This window comes from Lampetra fluviatilis, chromosome 23 (genome assembly GCF_964198595.1).
Source record: "Lampetra fluviatilis chromosome 23, kcLamFluv1.1, whole genome shotgun sequence".
Lineage (NCBI taxonomy): Eukaryota > Metazoa > Chordata > Hyperoartia > Petromyzontiformes > Petromyzontidae > Lampetra > Lampetra fluviatilis.
The window spans coordinates 7,303,992-7,328,380 of record NC_136297.1 but is presented as its reverse complement, the minus strand read 5'-3'; the positions used below and the strand labels follow the sequence as shown (position 1 = coordinate 7,328,380).

At 48.2% G+C, this 24,389-nt stretch overlaps 1 protein-coding gene across 2 annotated transcripts in view; it reads left to right on the top strand.

Moving 5' to 3' along the window:
- LOC144940684 (collagen alpha-1(XII) chain-like) overlaps positions 1-24,389 on the top strand; it is a 131,994-nt gene that overhangs the window by 26,316 nt on the left and 81,289 nt on the right. For both annotated transcript variants that reach the window (XR_013639157.1, XM_078866993.1), the window contains exons 7-16: positions 750-894; positions 1,509-1,673; positions 4,583-4,753; positions 6,877-7,022; positions 7,951-8,080; positions 8,900-9,205; positions 18,010-18,297; positions 18,858-18,933; positions 20,900-21,099; positions 21,761-21,971. Coding sequence is in view for 1 of the 2 variants with exons in the window: in XM_078866993.1 (XP_078723119.1) it covers positions 750-894; positions 1,509-1,673; positions 4,583-4,753; positions 6,877-7,022; positions 7,951-8,080; positions 8,900-9,205; positions 18,010-18,297; positions 18,858-18,933; positions 20,900-21,099; positions 21,761-21,971 (1,838 nt within the window). In the remaining variant the exon portion in view is untranslated. The remainder of the gene's footprint in view (positions 1-749; positions 895-1,508; positions 1,674-4,582; positions 4,754-6,876; positions 7,023-7,950; positions 8,081-8,899; positions 9,206-18,009; positions 18,298-18,857; positions 18,934-20,899; positions 21,100-21,760; positions 21,972-24,389) is intronic.

The following is a 24,389-nucleotide window of genomic DNA, read 5'->3' as shown; positions in this document are numbered from 1 at the left end:
CGCAAGCATGCCCACCTGATGTGATAATTTTTGACGCGTATTTTGGAAGTGATGCTGTATTATACGTCTAGGAAAAATATATAAATGTTTATTGTTACATTCGCAGTTGTCTCATCTGTGGTGTACTTAACATTTTGTTATACTGCGTTGGCACAAAACAGGCAAAAACTATGATAAAGAAGGGCCATTTCCCCAAATTTTACGTATTTACATATATATATTCCTTTCAGGGCAGTGTTGTTGACGAATTTGTAGAGTCTGTATTATTTATGGTGTTTAAACAACGCAATGCAGAAACGTGGGCCAAGTGCAGAATGTGTCCTCCGTCATCCTTTGCCAGTACCAAAATATGAGAATAGGTTTTCCCCTTTTTTCTGGCAACAAAACAGGTGTTAAGATGTTAAAACACCAAACTAAAACCTTTAACAAGGAATCATGTCTGCATTAACCACAATACTTGTGGTCAGAATGCAAACAAAAAACATACTCTGAGAATATATGCATTGCCCTTGAAACTGATTGTTCCACACCAGAGACAACTTTCTTTCGAGCCTAGTCTATTTTGTTGCCAGAATAAAAGGGGAAAACCTATTCTCACGTTTCCTCCATCGCGATGGAGTTTCATCGTCATTTACTGATCCTAAATATCTTACTGTATAACAGCCGAATTCACCGCAGAAATACGAGGCCCCTGCTGTGCTCTGAATTTTGTGACTCACTCACTCTCTCTCTCTCACCCCCTCGCACAGGTGGGCCTCGACAAGGTCCGCATTGGGCTGATTCAGTACGGCACGGACGCGCGGGAGGAGTTCCCGCTCAAGCGCTACAAGCACAGTGCGCAGGTGACCCGGGCCCTCAACGGGATGCCCTACAAAGGGGGCAACACCATGACGGGTAAGGGAAGCGGCAGCATCACCCTCCACGTGCGCCATGGCAGCCCTCGATAGGCCGATAAATAAGCTCAGCTGGAGGGCTTGTGCAACAAACTAGCAGTGCTCTCTGTTTCTCTCTCTTCCTCTCTCTCTCCTGCTAGTGAAAACTCTGATCAAAAAAGGAAGTGCATGCGGTCCAAGACTAAATATAAATGAACACTTGCCAAGATGTTACCACATTTGGCCGCCGGGCATCATGGGAGAAAGCCACAGCACCCCAAATGCCCTCGCTTGATGTGTTTGTGCATAGTTGTCTGATTCTTAGTTACCCAGCCTTAAACAGCTTAACATGTGGCTTTTTTTTCTATGCACTATCACAACTTGATCTGTGTGATGTTATGTTTTCTTTCCGCCAGCGCAGATTTTTTTTACTTCACTTCGATGGTGGGTGTCAGTGAGCGGAAACAATATTGTCTTTCAGGTTGAACGGGGATATCCCCTATAGCTCTATCTTTCAGAGATCCGCTAGCCCCTTGGATGTGAAGGGGTATCGGAAAGTTCTGCCCACAGTGTAGGCAAAATGAAATCTGTACAAAAAAATAAATCAGTGTCGACGTGAACTTGTTTTGCGAACAGGCGATGCTCTGACCATGGCCCTGAAGTCGGGATTCTCGGAGAAGGCCGGCGCTCGGGACGGAGTCTCGCGAGTGGCCATACTGGTGACGGACGGGCGCTCCCAGGACTCGGTGATGGATCCCGCGCTCGAGCTGAAGCAGGCTGGCGTGGAGCTCTTCGCTCTGGGTGGGTGTGAAGCACTAAGACAAGAGCCACCAAACAGGCTACCGGCAAATGCGAGGCCGGGCCAGCGGTGTAAAGAGACCAGCGTATGCCCCCTGGTGCAAGATTTAATCAGTGGGGTGGGCGGGGGGCTCTGTTAAATAGCTCCCTCCACTCCTGCTGTTGGGCGCCACAGTGGCGAGATGTAAACTCCCTCACCTAGTATATAGGAAGGTCGTGGGTTCGATCCCGACCCCGACGCTTGTATATTAGGAGTTTGCATGTTCCCTCTCCCCGTGGTAATGTGGATTTTTGTCTTGGTCCTCCGGTTTTTCTTTCCACATTTAGCAACACGCGTTTAGAGTATTTTACTGCTTTACATTTCTACACGATTTGCCACTTCGTTGAGCTATCATTTGTTACCAGGTTCCTTCTGAAAAAGAGCTATGTTACTCAGTGGGCCTTACCTGTGGTATGTTGGGCCCAATGCAGTTGCACCGCCTCCTCACTCGATAGCTGTGCCACTGAGAAAAACCAAATGCCACCGCATGCTGTGTGTGTGTGTATGTCGTGTGTGTGTACTATGGTGGGGAGTTGTAGTGTGGCGGTTAGCGCGCTGTGCTAATAAACCCGGCAACCTGAGCTTCATTCCAGCTCACGGCCAAAACCAGTGGCCATTGTCTGAATTGGTCCAGGGCCTTTCCTACGTCGGCTCAGCCTCAATTTAGCACTCAGTGCAGTGTGTAAACATCGCCACTGGAAAGATAAAGGTGGTCCAGCGTGGTGCTGGCCACCCAACCCTTCATTTACTGTGCTAACCTTCAAAGGTGCTCACAAACAGCACTTGCCCCAAAAGTCTGTTAAAGCTATATGGGAGATCTCTGTTTCTACAAAGTTGGCCTCCATTACCCTCAAAAGTGGGTTTCTGCTCAAACTTTCTCATCTTTATCCAGTGGAAGTAACTCCACATTCCTCTGGCAGGGGCAAGTCTACCTATACAACGACCATTGAGTACTGTCTCATGTAATGATACAGATAATACCATTTGATACATGTTAAAGCACATCAACAACTCTGAGAATTCTGGAATTTTATGTTTGCAGTCACCAATGACTGTTCTAAAGAAACCTACACAATTTTTTATAAAATTGGATACATTTACTATGGTTTTTTAAAGGGAAAAAATATGTATTATAGGCGACGTTTCGGGCAATGGCCCTTCTTAATGGCATATGAAGACAAGGAGGGACATTACCCGAAGCGTCACATATATATTTTTCCTTTTAAGGCCGCAGTGTTATTGACGAATGTATTACATTTTTGTTCATTGTGCCTATGCACTGCTGTCTATGCAGCAGCAAATCATTTGTTATAAAATTTAATTTGGCATCGCTTCTTTGAGTACTTTTCAGTTTTTATTCATTGCGTTTTTATTTAATCTTTCCGATGCACGTGCCAACGCAAGTAATGTACACTCATTAGACACGTTCTTCTACGAAGCATGTCGGTATTTTGCTATTTTCATATACAATTTTATTAAAGCACTCCAATATGTTCTTGCTTTGCCCTAGTTATTACATAATCTAGATTGTGCCCTAGGTACACATTCTACTGTGCTTTCCATTCGTGTCCCTTCCAACTATGATTTAATGTTTTATTCAGAAAACCTGTTGTACTGGCTCTTCTCATGCTCATATTTTCCACGAACCAAACTCTACAATCATTTATTTGTTATGGTACGCTGAACATATCGCGCTGCAGTAAATCACCCAGTGTGACATTCCACTTCACACTGTATTATCGCCATCATCATCATGATCCTTGATCTATCCACTGCTGAATGAAGGCCTCCCCAGACTTGTCATCAGCATCCCTCAAATTTGGGAACAGAATAACAGGCAATTTTTGAAGGCCAACCAACCACGTCAGCAAGTCGGGATTTAGTAAACGACCGTCGATGTTGCAGTTGTGTCCCGGTTTGCATGTTGCAATCCGGAGGTCGTCGGTTCGATATCTACCGTCTCCTGAGGATCGGCAGTTGTAACAGTGGTGCAAGTTTCTTATACCCCCCACCCGCCCCACCCTCTCTATCCAAATTATTACTTAAGAGTTAGTCAATTGGCAGGTGGCAAGATGGGGCGCCGTGGTGATAAGATATTATCTACCTCGGCTGGTATGCAGGAGGTTGTGGGTTTGATCCCGACCCCGACGCCTGTATATTTGTAGTTTGCACGCGTCTCTCCCCGTGGTCGGGTGGATTTTCCTCAAGGTACTGTGTTTTTTCTCTCCACGTTTAGAAACATGCATATTTGGCTGCTATAAATGACCACATGACAAGCCACTTCATTGGGCTATCACTTGTGGCCAGGTCACTTTTGAAAAAGAGCTATATAGCTCAGTGAGCCTTACCTGGTTAATAAAAATGGTTTAGGTTATAGGTCGTGTGTGTTGGGATAAAGTGTGGGTGCTCCCACCTCCTGCAAGATGGCTGACCATCGCGCAAGAATAGGCCAAAATAAACTCTTAAATTAAAACTCAACGATTTTAATTTGACCAGAATCGGGATCAAACTCACGATCTCCTGTATACCAGACGAGGGAGTCAACATCTCGCCATGGTGGACCAACCTCCCTTCACCAACCCGCAATCGCCAGCATCGCGAAGTATGGTCAACCAATTTCCCATAACCTACATGGGCGTGGGAATGGCCTTGTTAGAGCAGTGGATTGATGAAGGGGAGTTCAACAAAGGGGGCTTTGTCATAAGCTCCCTCTAGTTAGCAGAGGCCGTTCCGCCAGCAGCGACCTGAGCAAGCAGTCGCAGGGGGCTGTGCCTTCACCTTGACCTAATGTATACTTTTCCGCATGCTGACGTATAACCCTCCACCCCCCCCCCCTTCCCTCACTCGCTCCACCATGGCGGGGGCCTCGCAGGCATTAAGGAAGCGGACGAGCAGGAGCTGAAGTCGGTGGTGTCACCGCCGATCTCGCAGCACCTCGTCATGGCCACGGAGTTCGACGACATCAAGGGCGTGACGGACACGTTCGTGAGCACCGTGTGCAACGCCGTCGTGCGGCAGATGTCGCTGCGCAGCGCGCCCGACGGTGTGGGAGGCTGCACCCGTGACCCGTTTTGTTGGAAACGATAATGTCGTCGTCTCCGTTGACATTGTCGACATTGAAAACTAATCTCTTGTGATTGTGCTCAATCCACGCTTTCGCTCTTTTCCCCTTCTCGCCACCCTTTACTGGAACAAACTTCCCCTCTACATTAAATAGTCACCTTTGCTCACTAATGTCCGCTCCTTACCCTAAACTCACTTATTTACCCGAGCTCACCTCACGACCCCTTAATCTCCCTCCTCATAACCACAACCGTTATTGTTTCCCCTTTATATTCTCATTTTATGGCTATCATTAATTCCCCATTAATTCAATCCATTCATCATAATTTACTGTCATCAGTTTCGCTTTGACCCGAATTCACACATCACAGATTTGCCCCTTGTGTCTCATCTATTTGATTAATCTCGTCTCCATTACATTCATATGTACCATTATTCATTATCTGTAAAGCGCCTTTATTAAGGCGCTACATAAATTATGTTAAGATAAGCACTTGTTTTTGTGTTTAGTTTGTTGTCCTTCCCCTGCACCTTCGAGTAGCACGGTTGGCTACGTACGGTGCGAAAGAAGTTCATCGTGCGTGCGGGTCTTAAAAATGTTGCCTGTTTTTCTCAAGCCTTAACGCCAACATCAAAATGTGTTCTTGTTCAAGGTAGCTTGACTCCGATTAGCATTGTTGGTTGTGTACATACATTCATACATTGCAGTGCAACATTAGGTGCAGTCTGTACATGCGATACTGCATTGGCGTTGGCGCATAAGCACAAATAATGAAAAGGTCAGCACTCGAATTAAATTAAAGCTCTCTCCTCTGACGTAGGGCCATTCCCCGAAGCGTCGCTTATTATATGTTTTTTTTTTTCTGTTATGGATCGAGAGGGTCACAAATAATTTAACATGGCAACCATAAACCTAAGCCACTATAAACCACAACAGTAGGTAACACGAGGAAGAAAAAGAACACATTCCAACATGCTTTCTTGTCCTTGGAAGTGTTAATTAGCATGGAAGCCGACAGGTATCTGTCGGGGAAAAAAATATTTGCATATTCGCAGATAGTCTTCTTTACGCTGGTTTCTGTCTGTTTGTTCTATTTGGCTGGTTTTCTCTGCGGCAAGTCCTTGACAGCAACATACCTTTGTGCTCAAGTTTAGTTTACATTGGATCACCGTAAGGAGAGTTATGAGCCTATATTTCTGACCGAGGGACGGTTACAGAGCTAATGCATTAACGTTTCAAATCCTTTTAAACTCGGTTGGAAAGCGTTCAAGCTCGACTAAATAAAACGCGGCTCATCTCTGCCAAGTAAAATGCTTTTAAAAGTCTTTTCGAACAAAAGTGTCTTTGGGCAGAATATAATAGCGGACACTGAATCAGTAAATTGTACTGAAGCAAGAAATGATTTTGTCATCCTTGTGAGCAGGTTAAACCGAAGGAATCTTAATAGTCTCGTGTCTTGTGAACAGAATCCAAGTCCACTATTGTAAAGAAAATAAAAAGTTGAACGTAATTTTTTTAAATATATTATGCTGGATGGTTCTTGGGGTCACAGCACTCGGCTCTAGACACCGTTGAGATCCTGAGTTTGAATTCAGGTTTCAGCCACCTGTGATTGAACCGTGTTGTCAAGTGTAGTGAGTTACTCGGTCTGATCCTAGTAACCAATTATTGCGCAAAAAAAACCACGTTGGATTTTCACCTAATTGTGGCTAATTTTCAGCTCTGTACATTTGATAGGAAAAAATGCAAATTGGTTTGACCGTCATGTGATGAAGACCTGTCTAACCGGGTGAGTGGGAAAGGGGAGCACCCCCAGTGAGAATAATAAGAGGTCATGTGAAGGGATCTCAAAAGAAGTTATGTGGTACCACCTTCCAAGAGCGATTCTCCAACAGAGGTTGGTGCTTTGCTCTGTGAGTTTCGTATTGAATGTTTCTTCACCTCTTGACATGACGCCAATAACACAGCTGGGCCGAAATGAATCCCCGTCAACTGACGAATCTACGCATTGCTGCGCCTCTCGTACAAACATCATCGCTCTTTTGTTGAGTTTTTTTTTTCGACCCCTGACCCTAACGCTGGCTTCCCATTGGTCATTGCAGAGCTGCTGCCCGCGGAGGCGCTGGAGCTCACGGAGGTCGGCACGCAGAGCATGCGCGCCTCGTGGACCCACGCTCGCGGGCGGGGGCTGCGTGGGTACCGCGTTGAGACCCGGGCCGTGCTGGGTGGGGACGAGGAGAGCGTCACGGTACCGTAACAACAGCAGCAGAAACACTTTCAATTCATCGTCGTCATCGCCATCATGTTGATGTTAATTGTCTGTGATAATTTTTTATTTAACGTAGGGCAGTCAGCTCGATTGACAATTCTGCACTCATAGATCCCAAGTTTATGTTGTTCAACCATGTAAAACTAAACTAAACTTTTTATTTTAGCAGGTAAGGCTTTTTTAAAAGCGACCTGGTCACAAATGATCATACAACAAAGTGCCTTATCATGTGGAAAATTATAGCAGCTAAATACTCTAAACGCATGTTGATTATAAATGTGCAGGGGAAAACTGGAGGACCTGGAAAAAAAATCCATGCCACCACGGGGAGAGAGACATGCAAACTCCAAATATACAGGCATCGTCAGGGTCGGGATCGAACCGACGACCTCCTGCATAACAGCCGAGGCATGTAACATCTCGCCACCGGGGTGACCTATTGTTAAAATCAATGTTGTTATAACATTGGTTTAAACAACACAACCAATGAGCTGATTTCATCGCTCCGTCTCCATGGAGCACATTCACTCACATGCATTTCCCTTCCTTGGCAAGCCACTCGGTCGTCAGTCTCGACCACCAGCCGTCATTCCTCCTCGCGACGCGTCCTGCCCACGTCCGTCTAACTCTTTCTAAACAGTCAAAGTGATGCCTTTCAACCTGCGTGTGTTCTCTTAATCCGTGTGTTCCTCTTCCTTTGAACGCACGCACTCAGGGCTTGGGTTTCTCACGCGGCCGCCGATGTTTTCAGTTGACCCCCGTCCGACCTCGTGTCCCATTTGCTGGATTTAGAGGCTTTACCGAGTGGTGGCTTAAACGCTCCACCGGTCCGCACGACGGCTCGGGCTTTCGGTTTGCTTCCGGAACGTGCTCACCTGCTGGCTTGCTCGCTCGCCTGCTCATCCAGGTGAAGGACTCGGTGAACAGCGTGCTCGTCGATGGGCTGACGCCGCAGACGTCCTACGAGGTGAGGGTGTACGCCATCTACCAGGATGACGAGAGCGAGCCCGTCACCGCCGAGGAGTCCACGCAGGAGGGTGAGCGTACGCGCGCAATGGACGCACGCAGACGGCACACTTGGACGACTTGCTCAGACGCGATCAGTTTACACGCTCAGACGACATGCTCAGAAACGCTCATATGACACGCTCAGGCGACATGATCAGACACACTCAAACGACACGTTCAGACGACATGCTCAGACGTTCAGATTACACGCTCAGATGACACACTCAGACTACAAGCTCAAATTACACGCTCAGATGACACGTGCAGACGACATGCTCAGACACACTCAGATGACAAACTCGGACGACTCGCTCAGACGACAAGCTCAGACGACACGCTCAGACACTCACAGACGACTCGCTCAGACGACAAGCTCAGACGACACGCTCAGACACGCACAGACGACACGTACAGATGACACGCTCTGACGACAAGCTCAGATGACACGCTCGGACGACTCGCTCAGACTCGCTCAGATGAAATGCTCAGATACGCGCAGACATACAGGCATGCTCAGCCACGCGCAGACATGCTCAGACAAGTAGATACATGCAGACACACTCAGACACGCAAATTCGCGCGCAAAAGACGAACAGACATATGTAGGGGCAAGCACAAAGACACACTTTTTATAGAACATTATATTCGTATTGCATTGCAGCCATGTTTTCGTACTTGTATTGCACTGCATTAGTATCGCGTTGTAACCACACCGCGTTGCAATTGCACTCTATTGTATGTATGTGCGAACTTCTTTGGCGCCGTACGTAGCCAACCGTGCTAATCGGAGGTGCACGAAATCGCGGTCAATTGGTAACTGCGGTGTCACGGGCGCGGCTCCGGCGCAGAGCGGGGAAACCCCACGAGCGTGCAGGTGACGGCGGAATCGTCGGAGAGCCTGCGCGTGGAGTGGATACCGGCACCGGGGCCCGTGTGGTCGTACCGCGTGCGCTACTCGGCCGCGGGCGCCCGCGGTGCCGGCGCCCGCAGCGGCGAGAGCGACGCCGACAGCGGGGACGTGTTGGTGACGGGGGAGGAGCGCAGCGCCACGCTGGGAGGCCTGCGCTCCGACACGGAGTACGCCATCAGCGTCGTGGCCGAGTACGACTCCAGCGTGAGCGACCCGGCCGTGGGTCGGGGCAAGACTCCCGCAGGTGAGGAGGGAGGGCGATCGGTCGGGATGTAGCTGGTGGGAAGTCCACATTACCGTGGCCAGGGGGGGTTGGGGAGGTTGCCTTTCTCTATATTGCCGTGTCGACCACGGGAGGGGTGCTCGGCTGGGTTCAGGCTTCACCTGGAGTTGAACTTGTGACATTTCTACTTTTGCGTGGAGCATGCAGACCTCGGAGGCATTCTCCCGCAGGCGAGGGGGTGATTCACACCTGTCTCCCATGCGAACGAACACACTGCGGTGTGGATTTATATTGCACCTGAATGTGATCGTAAATGAAGACACGCTGCAGAACCCATGAGCATGTTCAGTTTATAGGCAGAGGCATTCAGTCATAGGCAGAGGAGTATAAAAGAAGTTTTTGAGCCTTGACTTGAACATAGACAAGGAGTCAACAGCACGCGTGGATGGGGCGTGGATGGAAAGGAGTTCCAGATTCTGGGGATGGCGGACTAGAATGTATGGCCTCAATAATTAGCGTTTTGCTTAATCAATTAAAAATTCATACTAAGCTCACGATGCATGGGATTGTACTGTTAAGAATATATTCGTTATGTTTTTCTTGTAGTTGGGGTAACATGCACCACCATGGCAAAACGATAACCGATTCTTAAAAGGAATCACAACTCTGAAGGAGTGAGAATTCGTGGAATCATAAAGGGGGCTGAATCAATGTATGCCTAAGGGATATCCGAAGACTGCGGGCCACCGCTTATTATTACAGACTGCAGAGGCAACGATCGTTAGCGAGCGTCTATCGAGACCACCGCGCTAAGAAGGAGTGATGTGGCCAGCACCCCCACACACACCACCTCCTTTGTCTCCCGGTACTGATGGTCGTGCACCGTAGCAGATGGTTATTTAAGGCCAAGTTAACGTAAATAACTATCTAAGGCCAAGTCAACTTGGGGAAGACCCAGGACATTTTTTTCAGACACTGTGTGCCACTGATTGCACATTGGCCTCATTATACATTCCTGGTCTGCCTGGAATGTTTGCAGTGCATGACTCTGCTGTGATACTGCTCCTTACAAAAAAACAAAGACAAAGATCCCCTGTATATCCTTCAAAGATTGTTGTGGAAAAGTGCTTTTAGAGAGCAACTATTAAGGTCTGTACAGCGCATGAAAGAGTGGTTGCCAGCACCACCCTGGCCACCTTTGTCTCTCAATTGCTGATATTTACACATGGCACCAGGCACTAATTTAAGGCTGAGTCTATATAGGGGAGGCCCAGGACCCGTTAAGATTTTCACCATTGATGTTGACCATGAACAAGAATCAAACTGGTGACGCTGGGATCATACCGCACTGCGCTAACTACTGCACTACGGCTCCATACACCATAGCCATGGCCAGAAATTACACTCGGGTCAAACACATACACCAGGTTCACACTAGGTTCGATGGGTTCATAATGCAGTGTGCTATCCACTATTCCATCACTCCGCAAACACATACACACACGTATGCATGCATAGTATACACACATGCATGCACACGTACATTCGAAGACAGATGAATGGGGAATAAGACAAAAACACGTGGACTTACTGACAGGTTGTGTATGATTAAAGATAAAGATTACGTGAAAGGAAAATACAGATTGTTTATAAAGGCTACACTGTGACATTTGTGCAGATCCATTATAGCGCCTGAGGGTTTTTTCCTCTAAGATGTAAAAGTGCTCGTAAGGTCATTGCCAGAATGTGACGAGTGAGGCCCAGTATTTACGCTCGCTCTGTGCCATGATGTCACGATGGAAGAACGGATTGTGCGATAGCTCACCACATAATAATAATAAAATGCTGCCGACATTTAAACGATTTATTTTTGTAAAATTTGGAATGTCCATAAATTATAGGTTTTAAGTAAAGGTTTTGTGCCCTTTGTGACAGTAGATTTTCCATTAAGCAGTGTGAAGATCCGTCTTTAAAATAGGCTCCAGTCGTGGCAGGGTGGTGGAGGACGAGTGAGATTAGGGGCCGATGTAGGGTCGCCACCTCTGCGGTAAAAAAAAAAATCCGGGATATACCGTATATCATGGGATTAAAAGAAAATATTTCCAATACTGGAAGAGGGGATAACTCAATTTTGAAATGCATTGCTAAATCCATTGCCTTGAGTGGTTAAATTATTAGACAACTGACAAAAACTTGGTTTTATATTGTCTTGTGAAGGCTTGGACGTTTTGCCAGGACGGCTACCTAAAAAAGAGATGATGATTTGGGAAAGGCCAGCACAGGTTGCAACCCTAGGTGGATGTCCATGGGGTGATGGCGAGCAGCCCTTGGCCTCAACGGCAGGGGTGGAGATCCTATGGCCTGTGGGCCATATACACTATGAGGCCTACTACTTGGAAATTAAATGTATTCGTCACTCAAAACGATATCCGTCACTCAAAACGATATTATCTATCACTGCAAGCATCTTGGACCCGTTAATAGGATAACCAGTGGTGGATATTTTCGGTTTGGCAACACTGATACCGAGTAGGTTTTTGCGGCTCTGCGGCATAAGCTGTCCGATGGGTGTTGTTCGGCACGATCCCGCGACGTTTCGCTCCCACGTGTCTATGGAGCTTCTTCGGGAACTGCACTGAGCAACTCGCATTTTCCAGACATCGTTGTGCAAATGTCACTATTGGGGAGATAAAGGTGATCATGTGTGGTGCTGAATTTAATCTTATAATTTTCGCATGCTCCGTTGCTCCCATCACTGGAAGAGCCTCTTGATGCTCACGTTGTTTTTTGTACAGCATTTCTTATTTGAAGACGCTAAGGTGTGGGAAAATCTGTGTTGTCGCCCGCCAAAGTTGATTTGAAAGTCCTATTTGGCACTCGGTCAGAAAAAAAAAACGTTTCCCCAACCCCCTTCTCAATAGGGTCTTGGTAACGAGAATTAAGGTCATGCTAGGCCTCGCGTTGGCCACGTGGGTCTGCTGGCAATGCAGCTGCGTGCGGTTCATCAAGCTCTGGCACAAATTACTCTACCGATTATAGCGCAGTGAAGCATTATGTTGATTTAATCATAGATACACGTCACGTTTTATGTCATTTTTTATATTTTAATAACGCTTGAGTTTGTTAGGCATCCTTGCCTAGGTCAAACGGATAATGGCTGCGTTATGTTGATACAGCGATTGTGTCCTCAGTTGCTGCGCTTGCCTTTGATTGCGGTACAAACTGTGTTTCATGTGCGCTGTGAGGCGTAACGCCACGCATAAGAGAATCATTAAATAGAGCAATAACGATTATCATTATTGCGACGATGATGAAATGCATACATGGCCACTGGGAAACGCAGAAGCTACTGCAGTGGAGTCCATTGGTGGGTCGTAAAACCAAATAACAGATTGCAGGGACGTCAGGGGGTGCTGTTCAAAATGTAATAATTCATGAAATGTGTGTACATGTTATTTTTTAATTATCCAGACTATGAGATTAACTTTTATGCCCCCCCCCCCCACTGTATTTTAAAGAGCAACATTTTGGGTGTGGTAAGGGTGTATGTGTGTGTGAGTGTCTGATAAGATTTGTACAACTACCCACACTCGGCACAACTTTGGGGTGCGTATTACTCTCCGGAGCATCTTAAAACCCGTAAAATACGGTAATATTTCCTCTATACTGTGCATATAATGCTTGGAATTTCATGGAAGGATAGGGTACGCTACTTGGAAGCCTGTAATCAAACATGGTAAGAAAGTGTTGTAGATGAAATCAGGAGGATAAGGTTGCAATGGGTCGGACACGTATGCTGGGGTGGAGGAAGATAGCGTGAGCGACTTGGAGGTTGGGAACAGATCGTAGCATGAAAGAGCCGTCGATGTAACTAATGGTTGGGACACCTGTGCGGCATGGAGGGAGGCCAAGTCAACAAGAGTGGCAGTGGAGTGACACCCAGAGGTTCGCGACCGAGGGGAAGACCTAAAGACAGACGGTGGCGGTGGGGATGAGACTGTAAGAGAGGAACCTCAAGAGGAAGTTGGTGTTGACTTTACAACAGCCACGGTGTCTAGTGGAAGGAAGGAAGCGATGGCGAAGTTTGATGGTCGTGGTGGTGGTATTGATGGCGTTAATGCAATTATGACCTCTTGACCTTGATTGCGGCTATAGCGGAGACACACTTCAAAGGAATTCACTAGATAACTCTTACAACACATGAAGGTTTCGATAAAAAACGATCTGGTATAAAACGTAATTGAAGCAAGATTGCAGAAAAAAAAGTTAAAAAGTGAAGGGTAAAATAAAACAGAAACACAATTTTTTGAGCAGTCATTATATAAAGGCACAGGTGCAGCCCTGCCATTTGCTTGCTCAATGCCACTGTTGGCAGAAGGTGCCTCCACTGCAGGGGAGCTCTAGACTGTATTTGGCCTTCTCTTCCACGCTGTTGAGACGTCTTGAGCGACACGCTGTTGAGACGTCTTGAGAGACATCGAAGTACGCACACCCTTTATCCCAGGGCCGGATTAAGTTTATTTTAAGCCCTTGAAAACGTTTATGTTTTGTAGGCCTTTAGTGATAACTTTCTGCAGTTGGTACTGCTACCCATGTCACCACCCTTGCGCTCCTCTCTATTGAGAATGAGGTTGTGCTAAAAACACCATTTGAAGATGTTATTACTAATTTTGCAATGAAAAGAATCTCGAAAGGATCATCTCCGGTGTTAATTTCTCTCACCTTATATCTAAAAAAAAGATTGACATGACTCTACCTCTTTCTATATACACTGTGCCTATCCTTGCTATATATAAATATATTTATTCAAGAAGATATCTTAGTTACATTTTTTTTATCATATAAATAAATAAAAACATGGTGAAAACTATTTTCTGTAGGCCCTTTAGTTTTCGTAGGCCGTAGGCACAGTGCCTACTGTGGCATCTTGGATAATACTTTTACCCACCCTTAGATGTGACCTGCCCATTGCCCACGGTTACAACTACCGCACCGGGAGGTTGAATCCGACCGGCGTGCTCAACCAGCATCCCCCGAGGTTATACAATATGGCTAATAATCACGGTATCTATTTTAAATAGCAGTGGATTGTGATCACCACAGCAGCAGCTCGTTCCAATGCGGTGGGGCGCAATTTTAAGATGACAAGGCAGGTGGGAGGTTGTCCAGCAGCGTGTGCGGCGTGTGTCTGACGCCTTCATCTCAATTACTGGTAGGAACCTCCTGGTTACACCAGCCCACAGGGGATTATTGTGTCCGTCCGTCGTGCATCCAAAAATGGGAGGGGTGGGGCTGGGTGGAGAGGGGAGGGTGGGGAGGGGCTGGGTGGGGAGGGTGGGGCTGGGTGGGGAGGGTGGGGAGGGGCTGGGTGGGGATGGTGGGGAGGGGCTGGGTGGGGAGGGTGGGGTTGGGTAGGGGGTGAGAGGGGTGGGGCTGGGTGGGGAGGGGAGGGGCTGGTAACCCTGTGGTGCCCTTATAAAACTCAACGTTTAACCTACTCACGCCGGCTTGTGCCCGCCCTCACAGTCGGGCATATTTGCGGAATACACCACGCCACCGTTGACCCTGGCCATTGACCGAGCAATCCAACGTTCCTACCAGCTCCCTCCGCAGGACTGTGTTTTTCTCTCGACTATTCACGCCGCCTCCCCTCCAGGAGGAGAAACGGCGTGAACACTGGTAGACCATGAGCCCCTTTACAAGAGGTCGGAGGACCCGGTACAGTATTGGCAGTATGGGTCCGGTTTCGCTGAGAAGTTTGCTCCGAGCGAGGAAGGGGGGAATTGAAGCGCTGCCAAAATGGCAGAAACCGAGCTACTGTAAATGGCAGCGGCAGTTTGATAGAGATCGGAAGATAAATACTTTAACTTGAAGCCGTGGTTGGGCTACCGCGTGCGTGTGTGTGAGAGATGTTGGTGGGGAGGCGGTCGTGTGGCGGTTACAGCGCGCTGCGGTCCGAACCGCGGCGTCTCCACCGGTGACGGTTATCTGAACCGGTCCTGGTCCGGCTCCTAGGTCGTCTCAGCCTCAAATGAGTACCCTGTGGAGACAAAGGCGGCCCGGGGGTGGTGTTAGACACTCTTCCCTACGTGTGCCGTTACTGCCTTCATAGGTTGCTCGCAAGCAGCGCTTGCCCCAACAATCTGTTGAGGCTATGCGGGGGGGTGTTTGTGAGAGATGTTTGTGCAGTGAACCCAGAGTACCGAGACCTGTCACCAAGTAGGAATGCATTATGACCAATTGTCCGTTTCTTGGTGCTTGGATAACCCATCTCGTGGCTCACAGCGTAGAACGCTTGGCTTGCAATCAGAAGATCGCAAGTTCAAATGTCAGTCAGTCAGATTTTCACCCCACTCGTCTATGGTGACATTCGCTCTTGCCATAGGAATCTGTACATTTCTTCTACTGACTCGAGGCTGTAAAACAAGAGATGGATTGCTGCCCCCTATTCAATTGAGCGGAAAAACAACTTTGATTTAAAATTGTATTCTTAAGATGGAATTAATAACTTTCCTTTCAACTACAGGCCTCAAATTGATAAACATTTGAGGAGATGAACGGGATCTGAGGATAATGATACTGATGAGTATGTCATAATTGCACGCACACACAGGGACATACAAACACAGATCCCTCGTTTAGCCTGAGTGAGGTCAGCACGGCACACAAGCCAACTTTGGGGCCAGCACAAATGCACACATGCACTTCACACATACACACAATAAACCACACGCATGCACACACTCAAAATACGCACACAAGAAAATACACACGCACGCACACTCGAGAATACGCACACAGATATACACAAAAAAACACGCTCAGGCACACATGAATACGCACACAAACAAAGATCCCTCTTATAGCCTTAACAGACTGTTATAGGGCAAGTGCTGTTCGCGAGCACCTACTGAGGCTGGCACGGCACACGAGGAGGTGGGTGGCCAAGACCACGCCTGGCTGCCTTTGTCTTCCCAGTGGCCATGTTTATATACCACAACAGGTACTCATTTGAGGCTGAGTTGACCTAGGGGAGGCCCAGGACCGGTTCAAATAATATTCACCGGTGTTCGCCGCGGGCGGGAATTGGGTCGCCAGGTTCATAGCGCAGCGTAGCGCTAAGCGCTACCCTATTGCTCCCCACACACAAGAAAACACACACACACACAATCACACACACACTCGTACACATAAACAAACACACGCACGTGCGCAGACAAGAATAAGCGCTCACGCGCGCGCACACACAAAGCGCTCCTTATGAATGCCTTCGTCTCCGGCACAGCAGCGCAGCACCTAAGCGGGTGGGAACGTGAGCGGAGCGCTCAGCGGGAGCATCGGGATGTGGGATAGAGAGTGAGGAATGGGTGTGGGGGCTGCTGCTGCTGCTGCTGGTGGCCCAATTGGTGGCAGTGCCCTGAACTCTAGCACGGGAAGGAATGGAGGTAGGAGGTGTGACAGATGAGTTGCCAAGTGCGAGTGGTGATTTGTGTGTTTGAAAGGTGCCAGTTGTCATCTACGGTGGGATGGGATGGTGTGGCTGGTGGAGTTGTGCAAGGGGTGGAGGGATATGTGGGGGGTGAGCATCAGTGTGTGCGATAGGGATGACAGATAGACGCAGAAATAAACAGTGGGAGTGCGAGAGACGGTAACAAAGGAGAGGGAAAAGAAGAGGGGGGGAAATGCAGAGAGGAGGGGGGGGGCGTGAAAATTCTTAAAATTCCTTCCATGACCACACACACTTTCCACTTTCCAGTAGCCCAGTCACTCAAGTGGAATATAACCAAAAAATTGGTATCAAAATTAAATATATAACTGCATGTTCAAAAAAATAAAAAAATAACAATAACGGTAATAAAATAAATAACACACAGGGAGGGATGTGTGGGGTGGGGGATGCTTCTGGTTTTAATCAGTGCTGGCTTGTGTCCCTGCGCTCTGCGCCAGAAGTGGATGCTGCAAAATGTAGGCCTCTTTGGCAAGGATAAAGTTGCATGGATTCCAAATAGGGAGCCCCAGTGATGTCAACGTGTGTCACTCAGGGCTCCACATTGAAGGGGAGCACATATTCCCAGGCGCTGTGGTGGGTGCCTGCGCGTGCGTGCACAGATGCACGCGCCCACACCACGAAATCCACACGCGTGCGTGCGCTCGCACACTCGCGCGTGCACGCAACGACGCAGCCATGCACGGATTAGGGGGGGAAAGATCTGTTAGCAAGCACTTTGGCATGCAGGTACGTACACATTCTGTCGCTAATTAAAAAATATATATTTATTTGTGGTCACAATTAATTTTATTCTGGCTTAATGTCACGAGAATCAGTGCAGATATCTTGCAGAAGTGTGCGACAAGACATTGTGTCTGTGGGAACTGTATCTCACATAACTACTTCTGAGATCCTTTCAAGAGATATTAACTACCTCGCCTGGTATTCAGGAGGTCGTGGGTTCGATCCCGACCCTGACTCCTGGATATTTGGAGTTTGTATGTCTCTCTCCCCGTGGTCATGTGGATTTTTCTCTGGGTCCTCCGGTTTTCCCCTCCACATTTAGAATCAACATGCTTTTAGGGTATTTGGATGCTGTACATTTCCACTTGATAAGTCACTTCGTTGAGTTTGTGGCTCGGTCGCTTCTGAAAAAGAAGCTAATAGCTCAGTGGTCCTTATCTGGTAAAATTAATATAGCTTAGTTTAGTTTCACTCAGTTTTCATCACAAGCCACTACCTGGATTCCAACCCAGGTTCTCAGCGGTGCCAAGCTCATCACTCTGAACTCTGAACCACCACCCGACCACCTCGACCTTTTGTCTTTAAACCACAGAACGCGGCCGTCCAGGAGACATCGTTTTGACGGACTTCACGTCGAGCGGCATGACGGTGACGTGGGGCCCTGCGCCTGGCCCCGTGCAACGCTACCGCGTGACCTACGTGCCAGTGACCCCGGGCCCCGGCACCTCGGACAAACCGGGCAAGGTGATGCTGGGGCCCAACGACTTCCAGACCGTGCTGGGCGGAATGGACCCCGGCACGCGCTACCGTGTGGAAGTGCGAGCGGTCTACGCGGCTGGGGAAGGGGAGCCTGCCCACAGGGAGGGCAGCACCACCACAGGTGGGAGACCGCACCCCCTGCTCCTACCTCATCATCATCATCATTCCCCTACCTCCTACCCCATAACCATCATGCTTATACTCGTCCGGGCACCTCCTCCGCTCACAGGGAAGGCAGCACCACCAAAAGTGGTAGATTGCACCTCCTCATTATCATCATCATCATCATTCCCGTACCTCCTCCGGATCATGTTGCTCCTCCTCCCTCTTCCACCCACAGAGAGGGCTGTATCACCACAGGTGGGCAATCATGCCTTCTTCCTCCTCATCCGGTTGTCACGTGTCATCTGTTGCATTCGGTTAGACAGCGTTTGCCTCTCTAATAAATTTTATCTCAGTCCACCTTCTATAGGGATGCTGCCGTGGTGCGATGGTTGGCACAATGGAAGCAATTTAGTTTCTGAAGAAGCTCTCAGTACGTGGGAGCTAAACGTCGGATGCCAATCCGAACAATGAGCGGCACAAACCCAGAAAACACACACCGGGGAGAGCCGTAATGTGGATCGGTTGCCGTGTTCTGTGCCCTGTGCGTGCGTGTGGTCCACGTGTGCTCGCACTTAGATGGAGGAGACCCTGGCACGCTGACCGTATCCGAGAGCACTCCCAACAGCTTCCGTGTATCATGGCAGGCAGCAAGGTGCGGTACTCACCCACCCACTTACCCAGTCACTTACCCACCCACCCACCAACTCACCCACCCACCCACACATTTTTCTGGGCATCGTCAGTATGGGTAGCATCATGAATGATATTTGTCTTTGTCAGGGAATTGCAGTTTGCACACCGGACTTGCAATCCAGAGGTTGCCAGTTCGATTCGATCTCCCAGCAGCGACAGCGGCGCCAGTTGAAACAGTGGTGCGAGTTTCTAAAATCCAGCCGCGCCTCTGTGTACCCAGCAGTTCCAATGGGGTTTATCACGGTCGTTCGATCAGTGGGCCAATTGTGTGGTAGGGTAAAGTGGGGGAGGGGAAATATTTTCAAGACGTCTGGCCAGCATGAAAGAGTAGGCCAAAATTCACTCTGCGAGGGGCTCTCTAGAACTCCGTCGAGCGAGGACGCTTCCGCCAGCGGCGGTGTGAGCAAGTAACTTGCAGGGCTTGCGCCTTAACCGTCAATGTCAGGGAGCAGTAGTGCCAACTCCACTGCCAGCAGTGTTGGGAGAGAGAATGACTGGTGCCGAGCGATAAGTATCTGATTGCTGACTGCATAATTTTTTTATCATCAACGAAGGCTGGTATTTTATGTTTTAAAATAATTATTTAAGTTCCAGAATCTGATGTATGTCTAATTTTATTCTGAAAAAAAGAGTTATAATACGCGATTACTGGCACAATATTTTACAACTCTATCATCCTTTTACAGTTAATTTATTACAATGATCATCAGCAAAGTAATCATCAGCTATTGCACTATTATCTCCAACAACAAAGTCAACAACAACATGAGTGTTATTACTTCAATCAATATCATCCGCTCTCTATCGACTGTTGGATGAAGGCCGATCATTACTAATGCCATTACCTCTGTTTCGTGGCAGCTACAGTCCACCTCACTTCCACTCTTTTGCACCGATCTAATCGCTCCATCTCCCATACTAGCGTGTCCCTTTAAAAAAGTATTCCATCAATTAATTGGCTGCTGTTCTAAGATCATCTCTGCCAAGTGTTTTCGGTTTGTGACTGGGTGTTGTTCGGAATTATGTCTGACGTTTCACTCTGTTCTGCTGGGAGCTTCTCTTTGGAGACCGAATACCGTGGCGCAGGACACCCGGTACCACCCGAAAACACATCGCAGAGTTGTACGGCACAACCGTGCAAACCTACGCAGAAGTGTTTGATCACCAGTTGTGGTCTCCCAGAGCGATGAGTTATGTTCCCAAGTTCTCTTGTTTTTGGCGAGATTCTTATTTTCTACGTAATCCTTGTTTTCTTCCAAATGCGGTATTGTGTGATACATGGCTTCTGCATTCCTTTGCGTAATTTTTATGTTGGCTTCCGTACCATTTTATCTCTTTGTTCCATGAAATAGCGTGTGTCGATACGCTGCTGTGTATGAGGGCCTCCCCTCATAGTGCGGGCCATGGGGGTCGTTTGAGCATATTTCACCACGCTGGTCAGTGTGAGTTGGTGAAGGCGGGGAGCATAGACGTGGGATCGTAGCTTCGTAGCCTATAAACACTTGCTGTGTTTCATGGTCACCCATCAGTCTACACAGTCGTATGGGGGAATCTGTCTTTGTGTGTCTGTACGTTTGTTTGTATGCATGTGAAACTTACATGGCCAGCCGTGCTTTTCAGAGGTGCGTGTGTGGGGAGCATTAGTGCAGTGGTTAGCGTACTGTTCTACAAACCCAGTGACCCGAGTTCGATTCCTGCTCATGACCAAAAACACTCAACCGGTCCTGGACCTCCGCTAAATCGTACCTTGCGCGGTGTGTCAACATCAGTTCTGGAGTTACAAAGGCGGCCGGATGTGGTGCTGGCCACCCACCCTCTCTTGTGCCAAGTCGGCTTTCACGAGTGCTGTTCGCTATAACAGCACTTGCTCCAACAGTCTTGTGTAGGCATCCCGTGGTGACCTTTGCCTTTGCGGGTTGTCACAGGGGAGCGGTGGAGAACTACCGCCTGCTGTACCGGCCGGAGAGCGGGCCGGGCAAGTCCGTGTCCGTGCGCGTCCCCGCAGCCGCCCAGTCCATCGTGCTCAAGAAGCTACGCCCCAGCACCGAGTACCAGCTCTCCGTGTTCCCCGTGTACGCATCGGGCGAGGGGAAGCCTGCTCAGGGCAAAGGCTCCACCACTGCGGGTGAGTGAATCTGGCAGCCGAGCCACTGGGGGGCCAAGGTGGGGGGGAAGGGATGTGGGGGGTATTTTGTATGCGGTGGGGCACGTGCTGCGGGATCGTGTAATGTACGCGGGAAGATCTGTACCACCAGGGGTTCTTTATCTGGCAACTCACAGGGCCGGGTGTAGCCCCTTGAAGGCCCTTGGAGTGGCCCACCGAGCTGTGGCCCAGCAAGAGATGTGACTCGTGGACACGTAGAGAGATATGGATGAGTGACGTGAAAACATGAAATAGAGATGACCAGGCGATAGAGATGAGAGAGAGGAGAGAGAGAACTGTAGACAAAATATAAAGATTAGCGAGATGAAAGAGAGATAAACGAGAGAGAGAGAGATGAGAGAGCTGTAGAGCGAGATACAGATGAGAGAGATTTGACAGACAAACATGAGAGAGATGAGAGACCAGGAGAAGAGGTTTGGCGATCACATGTAGACTCTTAGGATGTCAAGAGGCCATCTGATGTAATACAAGTCTGTACACGCGACGTACGATGTCAAGGGGTCCGCCGGTATGTGCCCGTTTTATTGCATGCTTCATTGTGTGTTTCGTCAAAAAATATATAAAATTTTACAGACGATATTGATAACTGCTGTCAATGCCACTGACTGTGCACTGTCGGCAGTGAATGCCCTGCGACCTCCCCGGGACCTCACGCCAAGCGAGGTGACACTCACCAGCGCCCGACTCACCTGGAAGCCCCCCACAGCCCCGCAGCCCTCCAACGGGCCCCCCACTGGATACCAGCTCTTGTACCATGCCGACGGGTCCACGGGCCCCCCCAAAAAGGCTTCTATGCCGGCCTCCGACACCACCTATGTGCTGCCGAACCTCAAGTAAGGGGCCTTCGCCATTCACAATCCGCGCTGCTTTCTCGATTGGCCCACCTTGAGTTTTATTATTTTTTCCCCCAAAAAATCCTATTTACAGTACAGTGTCGCATATCTGACCATCACATACCCACCATGACCAATTTAATCACCTATGCTCAGTGCAGTGTTTAAAACTTAAAACTATATATTTGTTTTACCGGGTAAGGCCCACTGAGCTGTATAGCTCTTTTTCAGAAGAGACCTGGTCACAAATGATAGCTCAACGAATTGGTTTCCCATGGAAATTTATAGCAGCCAAATACTCGAAACGCTTGTTCATTCTCAATGTAGAGGCAACAACCGGAGGACCCGGAGAAAAATATACACGACCACGGGGAGAGAGAAACATGCAAACTCCAAATATACACCAGACGTTCAGGGTCCAGATCGAACCCACGACCTCCTGTATACCAGGCAAGGCAGTTAACACCTCGCCACCGCGGTCCCCAGTTGATTCTTTTTCATGGCTAATGTCGGTGGCGAGTAACATCTGAATTGATTCATGGCCCCCACTTGACCAAACCCCCACTGTACAGCGTGGCCGCGGCCCCCCTTCTCACCTCCACGCCCTCCATATTTTTGCTTGATTGGGATGACAACCGCTTGTGTTGCGATCGAAACGTCGTAGTTTTTGTTATTTTCTTTGAACCTATTTACATGACTTTACCGAAAAACCCAAAGAATATGAATTCCTGCAGTCACGAAAGCTTTAAGTCAAGATTGTGTAACCGTCGCTTGCTATAGATGGACATGCAGCCGACCTCTCCATATATCTGCCTATATGATAGTCTGCAGGTAGTCGGATATGCAACATTGTGCACCTTATTTAATTTCAGACGTTGCGTTGTGCTTACTCCTTGTCTTTGCCCCCATGCAGCATCGCGATGGTCCACTATTTCGATGCCTTATAAGTTACTTTTATCCTTACTTTTAAGATATGGAGGAAACAAATATATGCTACTAGCGGGAAGTACCCCACATTGCCCAGGCAAAAAATATATTTCAAAACTTCTCTTAAAAACCTGACATATACATACACAGATACTAAGCTATTGTGAAAGCCCAGTGGGCCGTTTGTCCAGTCTCCACCAACAAAATTATACGAGGCTTGCAGATGTCCAAAGAGTAATAGAAAGTGGGGGGTTAATAGTTGATCTAAAAGGTTTACAAAAATTGTCGACCCCCCCACCCCTCAAAAAATATATTTACCCCCGCGTAGGTATATATACCTACACACCCTACATACAACAAAGTAGTATCTAGTGACTCTGTAGTTGTATCTACTGACTATACAGTCGTATCTACTGAGCCAGTAGTAGCTACTGACTGTATAGTAGTATTTACTGACTGTAGTAACTACTGACCGTAGTAGTATCTTCTGGCCCTACATTAGTATCTACCGACTCTATAGTAGTAACAACTAACTCTATAGTAGTATCTACTAACTCTATAGTAGTATCCACTTACTATAGTAGTAACTACTGTTTCTACTGATGCTATTGGAGTATCTACTGACTCTATAGCAGTAGCTACTGACCGTAATAGTATCTACTGACTGTATAGTAGTATCTACTGACTGTAGCAGTATTTACTGAGTGTAGTGGTATATACTGACTGCTCTAGTATCTACTAACTTTATAGTAGTATCTACCAACCCGATAGCAGTATCTACTATCACTACAGCAGTGCATACCGAGTGTGGTGGTACCTGCTTTAACTACAGCAGTGCATACCCACTGTGGTGGTACCTGCTATCACTACAGCAGTGCATACTGACTGTGGTGGTACCTGCTTTCACTACAGCAGTGCATACCGACTGTGGTGGTACCTGCTTTCACTACAGCAGTGCATACCGACTGTGGTGGTACCTGCTATGACTGCAGTAGCACATGCTGACTCTATAGCAGTATATATCGACTCTATAGCACAAACTACCAGAGGTGGGACAAAGTCATTGTTATGCAAGTCCAAGTCGAGTCGCAAGTCATCAAATTCATGACTCGAGTCTGACTCGAGTCCAAGTCACATGACTCGAGTCCACATCTCATAGGTGGGACAAAGTCATTGTTATGCAAGTCCAAGTCGAGTCGCAAGTCATCAAATTCATGACTCGAGTCTGACTCGAGTCCAAGTCACATGACTCGAGTCCACACCTCTGCAAACTACTAACCTGACAGAGTGCCGTGGTCAGGCCAAGTCCTGTGCAGAGCCCCCGGCCTCGCCTAGATTGCCCAGCCGGCCAAGGTGGCACCTTGGCAGGCTGGGTGCTGGGCCGCTACCCCCCCCCACCATCCCCCCGTCCGCGCTACAATAATACTATCTAAGCGCTATAATATTAGTATCTACCGACCCTATAGTAGTAAGTGTACACATTGGGGTGGA